Below are 17,741 nucleotides of genomic sequence, written 5' to 3'. Positions count from 1 at the left end.
TATACGAACACGACACCTCTGATCCACGGATATTTCTCTTATTTGCTATATTTCTATGAGTCCGATTTGTAATCAGGAACAGAACAATTATGGTTAACCATTTTGAAATTGCCACTCTATCATCTAAATGCTGAAAATTATGTTTAAAAGATTATTTGAATCACAGATTTTGCGCCAGCAGCCGTAGTAAAAAATGCTCGGCAAACAGAACGGAGTCACTATAAATGCACACACAGCGCTTGCGCAAAAGTCCTTATTTAGCATTTATACGTCATTTTGAAAGTCTTGTATTATCTTGCATCATATAGATTTATGTCTTTCCTTGAATGAAAAGGCTACTGCAGACACTTTTATCACAAATTATATTTTACTCCCAATGACAATCCCCCAATAAGTGCTTCTCACGCCACCAAGAGTTAGAATAATTTATTTCGTACATGATGTCAACAAGGAAGCCATCCAAGGACAGTTTTTTTTTGTTTTTATTTGCTCTTGTTTTTCTCCCTTGGGGCTTAAAAGGTTGGACCTGGTTCTGGATCGAATGTTTTAGTCCTTTGAGACCACTCCTAGATAAGGTTATTTTTGCTCTGATGAAGGGTTATTGTCCAAAATCAAAGTGTTGTCGTGTTCCAGGGGGTGAACACCCCTGGGGAAGAATAGCCGATCGAGCTTTACACTCCGTGGTGTTCAGTCAACTATGGCAGTGTTAATACGTGTGGGGGAGGAGGGCAGCGAAGGGTAGCGAAGCTCTTGCTGCACGGATTCCACTGGACGTCTTCAAACCACGCTGAACAAATCAAACCGACATGGAATTATAATGCAACAATAAAGGGGTTTAATAAAATAAATGCATGGTAAACTAATATTCCTAAATGGAGCGCTCCCATACGGACACGTATACAACACAAGGGGAAAAATAACTGAAAGTAAAAATGTGTTTGTGTACTCAGCTTTGAGCGGCTCTTGAACCCCGTCAGTCCGCGAACGGGTCCCAGAGGTCCGTGCGTGGAAAACACGCGTCTTGGCGCTAAGTCCGTGCGCGGGAAACAGGCCTTGGTGCGCAGTTCGTTCACTCCAGCCGACGAGCGCGAAGTGAGCAGGCCATGCTCATCTTCGTCATCTGCTCCACACAGCACCACGGTTTCTCAGCGCACCCAGTCGCCACACAGCCAGCACCAACGAGCCAGGGAAACGAAAATGCGGCCGCTCGCACCGATCGCTGGACCAAGTAGAGAAAATGCACGAATGCGTCTGCCTTCCACGAACACCAGGGACCGAGCAAGGACGTGCGGATGCTCGTTCTGAAACCTTGAACCAAAGAGCGTCTGGGTCTTCAATAGCCAGGACCAGGAAGAGTGTGAAATGCGACTGTCCTTTCTCAACTCAGGACCAAAAAGAAGAATGCGTCTGTTCGCAATGAGAACCCAGCGCAAGAAGAAGGAAGAAAATTCCGACTGCACGCGATCAATGTCCCTGGGTCAAGAGAGTAAAATGCTGAGACTCGAGTCTTTTGTCCCCAAGGCTCTTACATCATCCGACGACATACGTGCATGCTCCCATCAGCGAGTGCCATCTCCTCGCTATACTCTATGGTACCGGACCAATCGCTACTCTATGGGGCTGGGCCCCACGCCCCTCCCGCTTGGTGCTGTGATGTGGCGGGTCGCGGCGCCAGCGGTATTTGAATGTCCTGGTTCCGGTTACTTTTATTTGGTGTTGTAATGCGCGCTGATTGCTTGCTGGTTATGTGTGTGTAGTGTCATAAGGAACAAGGGGAAAAGGTCACAGAGGCAATTTACGTACAGGGAATTTACCCTTGATCCCTAACTAATTAACATAACCCACCCCTCGTCATGGGGACAAAGATGCACTCTTACACAACATCCGGTCTAACGGATCCCTACTCAGGTACATGGAGGTTTCTTCTTCTTCGTCGCGACATTCGGAGCACACTACCTATACAATTCTACCTGGCCTTAAGGTATTTCATTGCCTACCTCCCATAAACGTAACAGTATGCTAACCAGCCTTCATGATTAAGACTAGTTTTCCGTTAAGCTGTTGGTTAGTTTGCTGTTTATTTTACAACAAAATAGTTTACTTGTAGTTGTAAAAGTCTCTTGTCATGTGCACCATGCTTGATACAGACCCTCAATTCTGCCATATCAGTTTATTCGCTCAGGTTATAGTTTTAAAAGTAGTGAGATTATAATATTTGTTGGAATTGCATAAACTTAAAAAAGAAAAGAAATCAAGGCCTGTTGTTTGGGTCTTGGAAAATAGAATTGAAATTTATGTACGAGATTTGAGTAATACAGCATTGAATAGAGCTATGCAAAACATTGCTGTCACTCAGGCAGGAAAATGAACATATTGACATGGTGATTTGATGTGATTCTAACATGTTTCCCTTTGCCAGAGCAGCATATGCAAAACCTGTTGGTGCTCGTGTTGTTACAGCACCGTACTGCTTTTGATGCGCATGTTGTTTGAGTACTGCCAATGTGTGAAGGATATTCCAGCTCTCACTCCAGACATCTTACCTCGCCTCATTGACCTCCTCAAGGTCAGGTTTCATTGCGGTAAATCGAGAAGGAGGGAGATGGGGCAGAAAAAAAGTGAGGAAATTTGGAATTGGGCAGGAGGAAGAGAAAAGTAAAAGGAGATTGAGACAGAGAAAAGGGATTGTATAAAACACTGGAAAGGAGAAATGTGGTGGTGATCTGTTTATATTGTTGCACAACCCCTTCATCCTACCATTTTTTTTTCTTTCCTTCCTTCCATCCTCTCCCTCCTCTCACTTTGTTCTTGTACTCTGGGCATGTTGTGTTTATGAAAGGTTTTTCTTTTGGTCTTTCATTGCTGGTTAAACTGTGCTCTTTGTCCTATTCTTAGCTGTTCAACTCACGCTGTTGCCAGCTGGTGCTTGGTGCTGGAGCCCTACAGGTTGTAGGCCTGAAGACCATCACGACCAAAAATCTTGGTAACCTGCTGGGATAATTAAATAATATTTTTTACAGTGTGGAATATTTATGCATTTGATGAAATAAATTCTGGTACACACTCTGAAAAAGACGATTGAAGATAATGAGGCAGTGCTGTGAAGAATGTAATGGTCAAGAAGAAGAAGACCACTCCTTTTGCATCTCCACATGTATAGGGCTGCCTAAGCAGTTTCGTAGGCTATTGGGTACAACCCTTGACGGGTCACCACTCCATCGCAGGATACTAGAATGGCTCATTCTTTCTAGTAAGCTGGTACTCATTTTGCCGACCTCGGAAAGATGACAGGCTGAGTTAACCCACCTGGTGTTACGTCAATGGCATGACAGGGGCTTAAACTCAGGACTTTGAGATCTCAAGCCAGCCACCTTTGAGCAAACATCAGGCTCAATGGGCAAGAACTCCACTTCAAATTAATTCCTTCTTGGAAGTTTCAAACTAGCACCGCATATCTTGGCGTATCGATCATTTGCTTGCACTTTAAGTCGTGCTTCATTGCTTCATTGCATGTGGATTGAAAGGGTACCTCTGACCTGTAACCACTGTTGTATTATTTTCTGTGCCAGCTTTGGCATCTCGATGCCTGCAGCTCGTGCTGCGACAGATTCCACTGCTGCGGGCTCACCTTGCGGCACGGCTGCACACGAAACAGCACGGCCTTCTGAGGCAGTTCACCCATCTCACCAAGGTATGCACAGACTCTGGCCACATCTGATGCAATTTAAATGCTCTAATGGTGGCGAGGTGCTCTGTTTTAAACTGTTTGTTCGATATATCTTTTTGATGCTTAGGGTCCGTAATAAAAATTTATATTGGTGTCGAAGCCAGTGACCAAATGCAAACGAATAAAAAACCACCTTTAGAGGCCATTTTTCCCCGCAAGCGGGGGTTGGACTTTTTCGGGCACCGTGGTTGTTGTTGTTTTTTTGGTCCCCTTTTTGAAGCAATGTTTTACGGCCGGATGCCCTTCCTGCCGCCAACCCTGTTTGTCGCCTTTTACGACAAACAGGGAATTACCAGTGAACTGGTACTCAATTAGCCGACCTCGGAAGGATGACAGGCTGAGTCAACACCCCTGGCGCAAATGCAAACGAATAGTAGGACAAATTTTGTATTATTCATAGTTTTCATATTTTAACTCCAAGTTGCATGTTATTTTTCACAGGATTACAACGATCATGTTGCAGAAATAGCAGCGAAGCTCGTGGTCATGATGGATAGCACTTATGATAAAGTCTTGAGTAAGGTGAGTGAATCTCGTTTTATGAAAACTCCGATAAGAGTTTGTGTTTTAATTATTTATTTTGCTTATTTCACCATCAGGAAGGGCATCCGGCCATAAAAACATTGCCTCAAAAAGAGAACCATGACAATTACAACTATATATGGGCAGGGTACAGCCCGAAGTGGAGATCGGTTTCTGAGGTTTGGGACATGGAATGCAGGGACAATGACAGGGAGATCAGGAGAAGTGGTGGAAGTATTGATCAGATGAAGAGTGGACAAATGTGTGCAAGAGACGAGATGGAAGGGAAGTGGTGTGGGAATGGTGAAGGGGAGGCAGGGACAGAAATACAAGTTTGTGTGGCAAGGGTGCCCAGAGGGCGTGAATGGTGTTGGTGTCCTGTTTTCTGAGGAGTTTGTAGACAGTGTGGTGAGTGTGACTAGAGTGAGTGATAGGTTAATGATGGTGAAAATGATGATTGGAAAGCTCTTGGTGAACGTCATCTTGGGATATGCTCCGCAGGTTGGTCGGAGCGATGAAGAGAAGGACAAGTTCTGGTGTGCGATAGAGAAGCTGATGGAAAACGTGAAAGATGAGGAAGTTGTTGTGGTAGGAGGAGACCTAAATGGACATGTGGGAAGGAGTATGGATGGTTTTGAGGGAGTTCATGGGGGTTACGGATATGGTGTGAGAAATGGAGAAGGTGAAAGGATTCTGGAGTTTGCTGATGGAGCTGATTTGTTGATTTGTAATACTCAGTTCTAGAAAGGGGATAAGAAGCTTGTCAGGTGGGTCGACGACAACCGTTGACTACCTGATGGTGCGTAGGCGAGATAGGGGGCACCTCCGGGACACAAAGGTGATCCCGGGGGAGGAGGCTGTTTCACAGCACCACTTGGTTGTCTGCGACATAAGGGTGAAAGGTGCGAGGAGAGCTCGGCGGGTGAAGTACCAACCGAGAATGAAGGTGTGGAGGTTGAAAGAGGTGACAGTAAGGGAGGCATTAAAAGAGAGGCTGAGTAGGGTAGAGGATGATGTGGTTGAGCTTGAACGTGGTGGGATGTCAATGAAAGATAGTCTGTTGGGAGCCGTTGGTGAGGTATGTGGATGGACAAAAGGACCACCGAGGCACTCGGAAACATGGTGGTGGGATGATGAAGTTGGAAAGAGGATTGACGAGAAGAGGAAGAAGTTCATGGAGTGGCAGAAGGTGAAGGGTACGGGAGCAGAAAAAGCAGAGCATGAAAATTATAAGGCAGCCAAGAAGGCTGCAAAGAAAGAGGTAGCAAAGGCGCAGGAGGCATGTCGGAAAATGTTCGGAGAACGCTTGGATTCGGAAGAGGGTCAGAGAGCGGTATTCAGGATTGCAAAGCAGATAGCGAAAGAGAGGTGTGATGTGATGGGGGTGAGTTGCTTGATGGATGAAGTGGGACAAATCGTTGTGGACCCAGATGGAATTAAAGGAAGATGGAAAAGATATATGGAAATGCTGTTGAATACAGAGAATGAATGGGATGGCAACATAGAGAGTAACCCAGTTTTAGGACCGGCAGAGAAGATAACTGAGAAGGAAGTTGAGGAAGCGATAAAAGCAATGAAGATTAGAAAAGCGGGACGGCCGACGGGAGTTGTGGGAGATATGTTGAAGGCAGTAGGAAGTTGGGGTGTGAAGAGAATGGCAGAGATCTGTAATCTGGAGGTGAAAGAAGGTCGCATTCCAGTGGATTGGGAACTGAGTACCCTCGTCCCTCTATACAAGGGGAAAGGTGACCCTCTGGAGTGTGGCTCGTACTGAGCAATAAAGTTATTGGCGCATGGAATGAAGGTATTGGAAAGGGTGTTGTGGAGGAGGATAAGGAAGAAGGTGAAGGTCGACGAAATGCAGTTTGGATTTATGCCAGGAAGAGGAACGACAGACGCGCTCTTTATTGTGAGGCAGTTGCAGGAGAAGTACAAGGAGAAGAGGAAGAAGTTGTTTCTTGGGTTTGTTGATCTGGAGAAAGCATTCGATAGGGTTCCACGCGAAGTATTGACATGGGCATTGAGGAAGTTAGAAGTGGAGGAATGGTTGATCAGAGTTGTGATGGCAATGTACAAAAGAGCGCGCACAGCTGTAAGGCCGAAGGACGAGAACAGTGGTGAGTTTGAGGTGAAGGTGGGAGTGCATCAGGGGTCAGTACTAAGTCCACTACTATTTGTAGCTGTGATGGAGGTGCTGGCTCAGAACGTAAAGGAGGGTTTACCATGGGAGTTGTTGTATGCAGATGATCTGGTGTTGATTGCGGAAGGTATGGATGGACTGAAGGAAAAGATGAACAAGTGGAAGGAATGTATGGAGACAAAAGTTCTGAAGGTGAATATAGGAAAGACGAAGGTGATGGCAAGTGGTAAAGCATGTGGTGAGGTGGAAAGAACTGGGAAGTGGCCATGTGCTATGTGCAGGAAGGGTGTCGGAGTGAACTCCATTCAATGTACAATGTGCGCTGAGTGGGTTCATCAAAAATGTAGTGGTCTGAGAGGGTCATTAACCAGTGCGGCAGCTACATTCAAATGTAAGGTGTGCACAGAGGGAGCTGCAGATGGAGGAAATGTTGAGTTGGATCTTGGAGACGGCGTGAAACTGGAAGGTGTGAAAACATTTGGCTACCTCGGAGACATGCTGAATGGAGAAGGTGGATCAGACTCGGCAACGGTTGCTAGAGTGTGATGTGCATGGAATAAGTTTCGGGAACTGAGTGGCGTGCTGATGAGGAGGGGAGTGTCGTTCAAGCTGAAGGGAAAGGTGTATGCTGCATGTGTGATAAGTGTTATGATTTATGGGAGCGAGACATGGGTCATGAATGTACAGCAGCAACGAAGGCTGGAAAGGGTGGAAATGCGAATGGTTCGGTGGATGTGCGGAGTGTCGTTGAGAGAGAGGAAGACAAATGATGAATTGCGGAAGATGATGGGAATAGAGCCTGTGATTGATGCTGTGAAGAGGAACAGGTTGAGATCTTTTGGTCATGTGTTGAGGAAGGATGAAAGTGACTTGTTGAGAAGAGTGATGGAAATTAATGTAGAAGGAAGTAGAGGACGGGGAAGACCGAGGAAGACTTGGCTAAAGATGGTGGAAGAAGAAATGCGGGCAAGGGGGTTAACAAAGAGAGATGCAGAAAATAGGGCAAAATGGAGAAGATTGTTATAGGGACCGCAAGGATAACTCCCGCTCTAGCAGGGAAAATGGCCTTAAAATGCATGTTGTTGTTGTGCTTATTTCACCATCCTCATGGGTGCCCTGCTTTTGCAGCTTGTGTGAGTCTTGGTAGATAATTGTGGTGAACATGTTAATGTAGCATAGCATATATCAGAAACGTAACCCCAAGCCTTAGCTCTCTCTCTCTCTCTGATTGTTTTGGAGGGCCTGAAAAGGCTGTGCCTGAAGCTACAATCCTTTATCATTTTCAACAACTTGGTTTGAAAAAGAAAAATACAGGTGTTTATGGATCTGATGCATGTGCGCGTGCACATGTGCATGCCCCACTTAGTTATTTTGCTATACTTTTCTATCTTTCTTCATTAATAGTTGGGATTGCATTTTAAATGCATTTGAGGAATCTGTCCCGAAGCAAATGTTTTCCCTTACAAAAACAATACAATTTCCTGATTTGCAAACCCGTATATTTTCTGCTCGGAAATCGGAATCTTGTTTTCCCACTTCATTACCCATCATCTTCCTCCCCGCCCCGCCCCCTCCCCCCACCTCTTCTACCCCCTTCCTCTCCTCCCACTCATCACCCCTATGAACAGTACGAGGTTAAGGCTCCCGGGCCATCATCCTGTTTCCGCACTGTGTGCAAGCAAATGGGCAAGATGCATGAGGCCTTATGGGAACTGCTACCTCCAACACAAGTGCAGGTGATAAATATTGCAGAAGATGATAACTATTAATCTTATTTTGTTTTTTCTCTTTGAACCGTCTCCGCACATGCATATCTTGCAAATTTGTTCATTCCTGTTCACGTGCATATTGAATTACGTGTTCACATTCAGGTACGAGTTAGGCCTGCAGGTGTGCACCAATGCACAATGTAGGTTAGGGCAGGAAGAAGGAATTTGTTCAGGGTGCCGGGTGCCGGTGATACCTCACCTGCTCTTAGGTGAAAGACACTAAGCTGTCTTTAATAACCACCAACTGATGCCGGCAGACTCGGTATCACGTTTGATATTGATTTGAGGGATGACAAACTCAATGTGGCTATCTGTGAAGCACCAATCTGAGAGTTTATAGTCGGGCTGAGAATCAAACCGGCTCAAACGTAAATACGCTATCTCTGCACTGTAGCAGAAAAAAACTGAGACACTGAAATGATAAATGCTTGAAGCATGTTTGGAAATAAACTCCTCTTTCCTCTGTTGCCCCACCCAACCTTTTTACCTTTACCACCAAGGGTGGACAGAGGTTATGTTTTCACCTGTGTCTGTCTGTGAGTAGGATATCTCAAAAGGTTGTGGATGGATTCAGACGAAATTTGGTGGACAGGTTGGGTATGTGAGAAGGACGAAATGATTAGCTTTTGGTGAATACCCGGATAAGAGCATTTTGAATTGTCTTTAAAGAGATTTTTTTTACCACCATTGAGAGATGTGGCCAAAAATGATGTGTATAAATATCACGATATTTCAAAAATATTATGGACGAGTTATGACAAAACTAGGTGGATGATTTGATTAGGTGACAATAACAAGCTGAGTAAATTTTGGTTCAAGTATGGATGCAGGTCCAGCCTATTACTGGGATTAAAAACGTAAACTGTTTAGCCTGTCAGAAGTGTGCACCCTATTGAGTACCATTCTAGTTTGTTTGTTTTTGCCTGCAGCTACATCCATCCACGTTTTGCTTTGTGTTCGGACTTGCTTACAGTTTTAACAAGAAGGAAAAGACATAAAATGTCATAGCCACCGCTGTGGTTTTAGTAAATTTGTTGTACAGAGTTAAAGGCTGTCAATCGGCCATCTTTGTCAGGTGACAAAACGAAATCTTCTGCATCATCATGTATTGTCTTTGAAAATCGGTGAAAATCGGTCCATGCATGTCTGAGCAATGGATGGGGACACGTTTAAGTAACAAAATGGCCACCAGCTGGCTATCTTGGATCTGATCTAAAAAAAAAAAAGAAAGACGTGCATATGTAACCCATCATTCATTCTGTGTGCCAAATTTGAACAAGATTGGTAAATGCATGTCCTAGAAAAGGTTGAGGACCTGTTGAATATCGGGTTTTTTATGCCTCTGCCGACAGAGGCATTATGTTTTTTTCAACTAAAATGGCCACCAGTCAGCCATTTTTGATCAGATCTCAAAATAAATTGAGGTGCACATGTATGCCATCATGCACTGTGGTTGTGCCAAGTTTGAACAAAATCGGATCATGCATGCCTAAAGACACATTTAAGTAACAAAATGACCACCAGCCAGCCATCCTGGATCTGATCTCGAAAAAAATGACGTGCATATGTAAGCCATAATTCTTTATCTGTGTACCACATTTGAACAACATCGGCAAATGCATGAAATGGTTGAAGACATGTTCAACATCTGGTTTTTTACAACTAAAATTGCCACCAGTCGACCATCTTTGATCGCATTGTGAAACAAAATTATGTGAATATGTATATCACCATGTATTTTTTTGGTGCCAAGTATGAACAAAATCTGTCCATACATCTCTGATATATGGTTGCGGACGGACTGACGAGACCAAATCCATAAGCCCCCATTTCACACCAAGTACAACGGGGGCTAATAAGCGCCCTGTATTGGAAAATATCACATCTGTTTGTCAGAACCTTTGCTTTGGAAAAGTAAATGTGTTAATATGACAACACAGAGCAGAGTAGATTACCTAGTTTTTGAATCACTAATTTGAAGGCTTCAAAATTTGGGCTAGTATTGTTTTACAAAGTAAAGGTAAGATATGTAAGCATTGGTAGTTAAGAGTTTCACATGCTAACTATTGGTGTGGAGGAAGGCGAGGAGGTCATTTTATCATTTGTATGTACGTAAATGCAAGTTTCCTGATTGCGTCTGATCGGGGTAAACGGCATCACCACAACACATACAATGCTGAATGATACCTCATTTAAGAGCTCTTGGGTCTTTTTTCCACATGCGAAATTTGCATTTATGTTTATTTAAATTATACAATGGACTACAAAATGTAAATGTTTCATGATATTTGTTGTATTATATCACCTTTATCTATCAATATTGTTGAAATGAAGATCAAATAGCTGTATGTTGAAATAAGTTGAAAAAGTCAAAACTTTACATGGGGTGTACTTACTTTTTCATGTGTGTGTGTATATATCTCACGATATCAAGGGTGGGAATCGCTCCATTTATGACGACGAAATGTCTGATGTCCCACTTGGAGATCGGTTTCTGAGGTTTGGGACATGGAATGTCGGGACAATGACAGGGAGATCAGGAGAAGTGGTGGAAGTATTGGTCAGAAGAAGAGTTGGCATATTTTCTGTGCAGGAAATGAGATGTAAGTGAAGTGGTGTGAGAATGGTGAAGGGTAGGCAGTTACAGAAATACAAGTTTGTGTGGCAAGGGTGCCCGGAAGGCGTGCATGGTGTTGGTGCCCGGTTTTCTGAGGAGTTTGTAGACAGTGTGGTGAGTGTGACTAGAGTGAGTGAAAGGTTGATGATGGTGAAAATGATGATTGGAAAGCTCTTGGTGAACGTCATCTCGGGATATGCTCCGCAGGTCGGTCGGAACGATGAAGAGAAGGACAAGTTCTGGTGTGCAATAGAGAAGCTGATGGAAAACGTGAAAGATGAGGAAGATGTGGTAGGAGGAGACCTAAATGAACATGTGGGAAAGAGTATAGATGGTTTTGAGGGGGGTCATGGGGGTTACGGATATGGTGTGAGGAATGGAGAAGGTGAAAGGATTTTGGAGTTTGATGATGGAGCTGGTTTGTTGATTTGTAATACTTTGTTCCAGAAAGAGGATAATAAGCTTGTTACATACACATCAGGTGGGTTGACGACAACCGTTGACTACCTGATGGTGCGTAGGCGAGATAGGGGGCACCTCCAGGACTCAAAGCTGATCCCAGCGGAGGAGGCTGTTTCACAGCACCATTTGGTTGTCTGTGACGCAAGGGTGAAAGGTGCTAGGAGTGCTCGGCCGGTGAAGTACCAACCGAGAATGAAGTTGTGGAGGTTGAAAGAGGTGACGGTAAGGGAGGCATTAAAAGAGAGGTTGTGTATGGTGGAGGATGATGTGGTTGAGCTTGAAAGTGGTTGGATGTCAATGAAAGATAGTCTGTTGGGAGCCGTTCGTGAGGTATGTGGATGGACAAAAGGACCACCGAGGCACTCGGAAACATGGTGGTGGGATGATTATGTTGGAAAGAGGATTGATGAGAAGAGCGAGAAGGTCAAGGAGTTGCAGAAGGCGAAGGGTATGGGGGTCGAAAAGGCAGAGCATGAATGTTATAAGGCAGCCAAGAAGGCTGCAAAGAAAGGTAGCAAAGGTTTAGGAGGCATTTAAGAAAATGTTCGGAGAACACTTGGATTCGGAAGAGGGTCAGAGAGCGGTATTCAGGATTGCAAAGCAGATAGCGAAAGAGAAGTGTGATGTGATGGGGGTGAGGTGCTTGAAGGATTAAGTCGGACAAATCGTTGTGGACCCAGATGGAATTAAAGGAAGATGGAAGAGATGTATGGAAATGCTGTTGAATGCAGAGAATGAATGGGATAGCAACATAGAGAGTAACCCAGTTTTAAGACCGGCAGAGAAGATAACTGAGAAGGAAGTTGAGGAAGCGATAAAAGCAATGAAGAGTAGAAAAGCGGGAGGGCCGACGGGAGGTGTGGGAGATATGTTGAAGGCAGCGGGGAGTTGGGGTGTGAAGAGAATGACAGAGATCTGTAATCTGGTGGTGAAAGAAAGGTTTAGGCAAGGGTGCCCGGAAGGCATTCCAGTGGATTGGGAACTGAGTACCCTCGTCCCTCCATACAATGGGGAAAGGTGACCCTCTGGACTGTGGCTCGTATGGAGCGATAAAGTTATTGGAGCATGGAAGGGAGGGATTGGAAAGGGTGTTGGAGAGGAGGATAAGGAAGAAAGTGAAGATCGACGAAATGCAGTTTGGAATTATACCAGGAAGAGGAACGACAGATGCGCTTTTTATCGTCAGGCAGTTTCAGGAGTAGTACATGGAGAAGAGGAAGAAGTTGTTTCTTGGGTTTGTTGATCTGGAGAAAGCATTCGATAGGGTTCCACGCAAAGTAGTGACATGGGCATTGAGGAAGTTAGGAGTGGAGGAATGGTTGATCAGATTAGTGATGGCAATGTACGAGAGAGCGCGCACAGCTGTAAGGATGAATGACGGGAACAGTGGTGAGTTTGAGGTGAAGGTGGGAGTGCATCAGGGGTCAGTACTAAGTCCACTACTATTTGTAGCTGTGATGGAGGTGCTGGCTCGGAACATAAAGGAGGGTTTACCATGGGAGTTGTTGTATGCAGATGATTTTGTGTTTATTGCAGAGAGTATGGATGGGACTGCAGGAGAAGATGAACAAGTGGAAGGAATGTGTGGAGACAAAAGGTCTGAAGGTGAATATATCGGAAAGACTTAGGTGATGGCAAGTGGTAAAGCATGTGGTGAGGTGGAAAGAACTGGGAAGTGGCCGTGTGCTGTGTGCAAGAAGGGTGTCAGAGTGAACTTCATTCAATGTACAATGTGTGCTGAGTGGGTTCATCAAAAATGTAGTGGTCCAAGAGGGTCATTAACCTGTGTGACAGCTACATTCAAGTATAAGGTGTGCACATAGGGAGCTGCAGATGGAGGAAATGTTGAGTTGGATCTTGGAGACGGCGTGAAGCTGGAAGGTGTGAAAACATTTTGCTACCTAGGAGACATGCTGAATGGAGGAGGTGGATCAGACTCAGCAACGGTTGCTCGAGTGAGATGTGCATGGAAGAAGTTTCGGGAACTGAGTGGCGTGCTGACGAGGAGGGGAGTGTCATTGTAGCTGAAGGGAAAGGTGTATGCTGCATGTGTGAGAAGTGTTATGATTTATGGGAGCGAGACATGGGGAATGAACGTCAAGCAGCAATGAAGGCTGGAAAGGGTGGAAATGCGAATGGTTCGGTGGATGTGCGGAGTATCGTTGTGAGAGAGAGAGAGAGGAAGACAAATGATGAATTGCGAAAGATGATTGGAATAGAGCATGTGATTGTTGCTGTGAAGAGAAACAGGTTGAGATGGTTTGGTCATGTGTTGAGCAAGGATGAAAGTGACTGGTTGAGAAGAGTGATGGAAATGAATGTAGAAGGAAGTAGAGGACGGGGAAGACCGAGAAAGACTTGGCTTAAGGTGGTGGAAGAAGAAATGCGGGCAAGGGGGTTAACAAGGGGAGATGTAGAAAATAGGGTAAAATGGAGAAGATTGTCATGGGGATCGCAAGGCTAACCCCCACTCCAGCAGGGAAAGTGGCCTTAAAATGCCTGTTGTTGTTGTGCGTATATATATATATATATAAAAATTTTAAAAAAAAATAGATTATATATATATATTTATAGATTATATATATATATATATATGGCATACACAACTTTCCTTCGCTGATGAATGTCTTTAAGAGGCACATCCTTTGTTGTTGGAAACTTTGGCTTCTGATTGGGTGATCCACAAATGCTTTTCTCACGACCTCACACCCCTGGAAATTGTAGGAGTCTACGGTCACTACATCTGGGTTGAAATGCTCAAATATGTTAACCAATTTGATTGTTTTTGTCAGAATATTGCTGCTCTTATCTATATTCCCTTTGGAAAAACAGCAGAATATGCAATAGAGTGCAAAGTTGTGAAATTGGTCTCCAGGGAAGTATGAAGATCATTGATGCAGTTCAGAAAGAGGATTTGGTTCCAGAATGCTGCCTTATGAGGTTGGCTGGTTATGGTTTCATTTCTTCGCTAAAGATTGCTTTCCACATAAGGCATACGAATCCAATTGAATGTGTGAATGTGTTTAAATTGTAGGAGCTGCTGTGAACACAGCCATCACGCTTTGAGAGCAAAGGTGGCAGCATATCAATCATAGATCAACCCCAATAATTAGTCGTGGTGGTTTATACTCTTCCTAAACTTGTTCATTTGCATATCCCATATCCATGTGTGACCAAAACACGATGTGATACGCTATTTAAAAAAAACGTTTTTACCTGTTATTCATATCCACAATAAAACTGTTTGGATGAAACAAAAATTCCGTTTTATGCCCAAGTTTATTGGATATCCTCACCTGATCTCTTATTGTCCTTTCATGTTTTCCACCATTTTATTGTCCATCAGGACCATCTATCTAACAGCTAATTTATTATTTTTGTTACACATTGAGAAAGATTTCTGGCTCCATCATGACACCTCACTTTGTGTGCTTCATGTGCCTGTGAGCAGGACCTTTTCCACAACATGAATGATGCTTTCAAACAACACCTGCGCGCACGCCTTTCAGAACTGGCCATTGCCAATGATGGAGGACCGCAGCATGGGTGAGGAATGACGTCTGATTTCGAGTTCAGTCGTGATGGTTGCTATCATATTTGATGAATTATGAATGAATGATCGTTTTAAAGCCTTTTTTCCCCCGCTAGAGTGGGGGTTAGCCTTGCAGGCCCCATGACGATCATGATTCCCTGGTTGAGGCAGTGTTTTTATGGCCAGATGCCCTTCCTGACGCCAACTCTTAGTCGCCTCTTATGGTTCGGGGTACACACCACCTATTCTAAATCGGGGTACACACCGGGATCATTCATTCCAGCAAGCTGGTACTCAATTTTCAGACCTCGGAAGGATGACAGGCTGAGTCAACCCCCCTGGCGTTAATTCAGCGATCGACCGGGATTCGAACCCAGGACCCTAGGAGCCCAAACCTGTGCCCTAACCGTTAAGCCAACACCAGGCTAAATTTGATGAATTATCATTGCTGTTGATTCATTTGATTCAATCAAATTGAATTGATTGATTCATTCGGTAAGCCAGAATGCATCTTGATTTGAAGGGTTGGGCATTGAGTCATAGCCATTAATGAAGGCTGTTGGGTGTCTTTTCACTTTATTTAGTTTGTATGCAAATATGTTGGTTTTTGACCCCCTTTCCTCATTGCATAACCCTCTTTCCACCATTCTCCCCATTACTCGTTTTTTTCCCGGAAACTTTCCCTTCTCTCCCTTTATATACTTCCGTAACCTTTCAAATCATTATTTCTTCTCTTCTTTTTATTAAGTGTTATTCTTATTTGCCTATTCCTCCACCACCCGCCTTTGCTTGCGTAATAGATAGATGGTTACTAATGCCGTGTGCATATCGTGGGAAAGAAAGGTCATGGGGAGTGAGAATGGTGGGAAGATATATTTGCATGTTCCTTGAGCCCATAATTTGTGTATGTTTCTGAGCAGGAACTATTCCAGGAATTAAGGTGACTCCTTTGATATGTATGTATATATATATTTTGTTTGCCTCTCCAGGTTGGTTACATCTGATCTGGCATTCTATGCTGGCAGTTTGAGAGCATTGAAAGGCCTGGACAGTCTCCCATTAAACACTCCTGAGGTTTGGGATTTGAAGAGGTGACGAAGCATCCATTGTCATATTTATTCTGAATATGATGGAAAATTGTGATTCTGGTTCACATGACCTGTTATTACTGTATAAAAACTTATCTATATAAGGTTGTTTGCCTTTCCCCAAACCAATCGATGCCTCTTTTTTGATGAGGTGCTAAGACCATGACTGCATGGCCATATGGGCAACTTGCTGCTGTGCAGCTTTCTTCAGAACCTTCTACAAACCAAGGATGGAACTTACAAAGTGCTTGCACCACCACATGAACCCACCACAGTTGAATGCCTTAATATTCATTGATTTTGATTTTGATCTTGTATTTGTGATGTTGTCATCAATCTTATCCCCCTTACCCGTTTCTGGAAGATAGACCTGTTACTGTTGGAGAAACGTATTGCAGTGATTTGTTGAATATTATCACTTGGTAACCAGTTGGACAAGCCAATCATGATGAGCATGAGCGAGTCTGGTGGATAAGAGGGAATGCCTGACCTGCTTTTAGGCTGTGGCTGGAAGTTCTTATTCTCTTCCTCCACAACTGCAAGGGAAAGGACTTGCAATTAGTTGACGGACTGAAATATTCTTCATATGCCAACAACGTGTGGAGACTAAACATCAGAATGTCACTGGTTTGAGCATTCCTGTAACATAAGTATACTATGGTCTCAAGATATCCTCAAACAGCATTGGGGTAGAAAAAATTGCAAAATGCTAACAACATTATCGAGGCAGATTTTTTGAGTTATTCGTGGTCTGCAATCTTTTTTGATGGCGGATAAATTTTGTTCGGCTCTCAGATCTGTTTTCTTACTTTGCTAAGTTTGATTTCGTGGGCAATGAAAAATACCGTGAAGCATGGTACATATTCTTAACGTCATGCGTGGTGAGTTTCTTCTTTTTTTTTTTCTTGTTTGAGGTTAATTTTTGCTTTGTCTTTGTCTGGAGTGTGGTGAGATGATCACGAGGATACATTTTTTTTCAAATATTGTGCTGAAAGAATGAAAGATGTTTCAACCGTTTGATGGACTTTTCCTTGCATTATCCACAGAAATCAGAGCATGTCACTGTAACCTGGTCATGTGCTTGAAACCCTTCACATGTTGTCATGTGTTGTACCTTTTCCACCCATCAGTATTACACCCCTACCATTGTTTATTATATGTATTGCTATTTTCAGTCTCCTATCCCACACATCCCTTCATGATGTGAGACGAGTGTTTCTTCGGGTTCAAAGAAACATTTGGAATTTTAACTCGGCCTCTTCATGCAGGCTCAACAAATGGCAACATACAGTGTGCTTATTTATTGACAAAGAAATCTTAATATGTTAAGAAATTAAAAAAAAAACGTGCAGCTGTAGATTACACAGGTTTGTTTAATTTATTTTTGCATCTTCCTGTAATGTTTTAACAATTTGTGCCTTGAATCGGAGTGGGTGGCATAAGCTAGATGTAGCCACAGTGAGGTGCAGACAGGTATACCAACGTTTTGAATGCATCTTCACACAGGGTCATGTAGCAAAATATATTTTCTTTTCTTTTTTCATCTTGGATCGTCACTGAGGGTTTGTCCTGGTTTTCAGGACTGCAGCCACATGACCTCTTCATAACCCGTTATTAACCCACTGCCATGATGCTTCGACCAATTTTCATCCCACTCTTGCTTGCAGCGTACAGAGTACAATACCTGTGCATGAGTGGTTTGCCTTCCTTTTTGTCTTCAGTACATTCACCATCTTCAGTGGTATATTCTTCTTTATGATTCGACAATGATGGTTTGTTCATTTTCTTTTTCAGAACTGTTTCTCACAAGTGACCATTTTAGCTCAAAGCTACCTCCTTAGCCGTGGTTTAACCGGTCCTAGTTTCTATTGGTAGGATGGTTCC

General features: G+C 43.7%; 1 protein-coding gene across 3 annotated transcripts in view; it reads left to right on the top strand.

Moving 5' to 3' along the window:
* The window catches only part of VPS54 (VPS54 subunit of GARP complex), a 105,116-nt gene that overhangs the window by 86,571 nt on the left and 804 nt on the right, over nt 1-17,741 (top strand). The window contains exons 18-25 of one of the 3 annotated variants that reach the window (XM_078780820.1): nt 2,461-2,566; nt 2,896-2,983; nt 3,570-3,691; nt 4,169-4,249; nt 8,018-8,125; nt 12,774-12,842; nt 14,689-14,783; nt 15,759-17,741. The exon at nt 15,759-17,741 is cut by the window's right edge and continues 804 nt beyond it. In XM_078780820.1, the coding sequence (XP_078636946.1) occupies nt 2,461-2,566; nt 2,896-2,983; nt 3,570-3,691; nt 4,169-4,249; nt 8,018-8,125; nt 12,774-12,842; nt 14,689-14,783; nt 15,759-15,864 (775 nt within the window). In that variant the 3' untranslated portion in view covers nt 15,865-17,741. Of the gene's footprint in view, nt 1-2,460; nt 2,583-2,895; nt 2,984-3,569; nt 3,692-4,168; nt 4,250-8,017; nt 8,126-12,773; nt 12,843-14,688; nt 14,784-15,758 lie in introns of all 3 variants that reach the window. The other 2 variants (XR_013623902.1, XM_078780824.1) reach the window with 2 other exon arrangements.

Source organism: Myxine glutinosa, chromosome 1 (assembly GCF_964187855.1).
Source record: "Myxine glutinosa chromosome 1, kmMyxGlut1.1, whole genome shotgun sequence".
Taxonomy (NCBI): Eukaryota; Metazoa; Chordata; class Myxini; order Myxiniformes; family Myxinidae; genus Myxine; species Myxine glutinosa.
The sequence above is the reverse complement of the archived record's forward strand: the minus strand, read 5'-3'. Positions and strand labels throughout refer to the sequence as shown.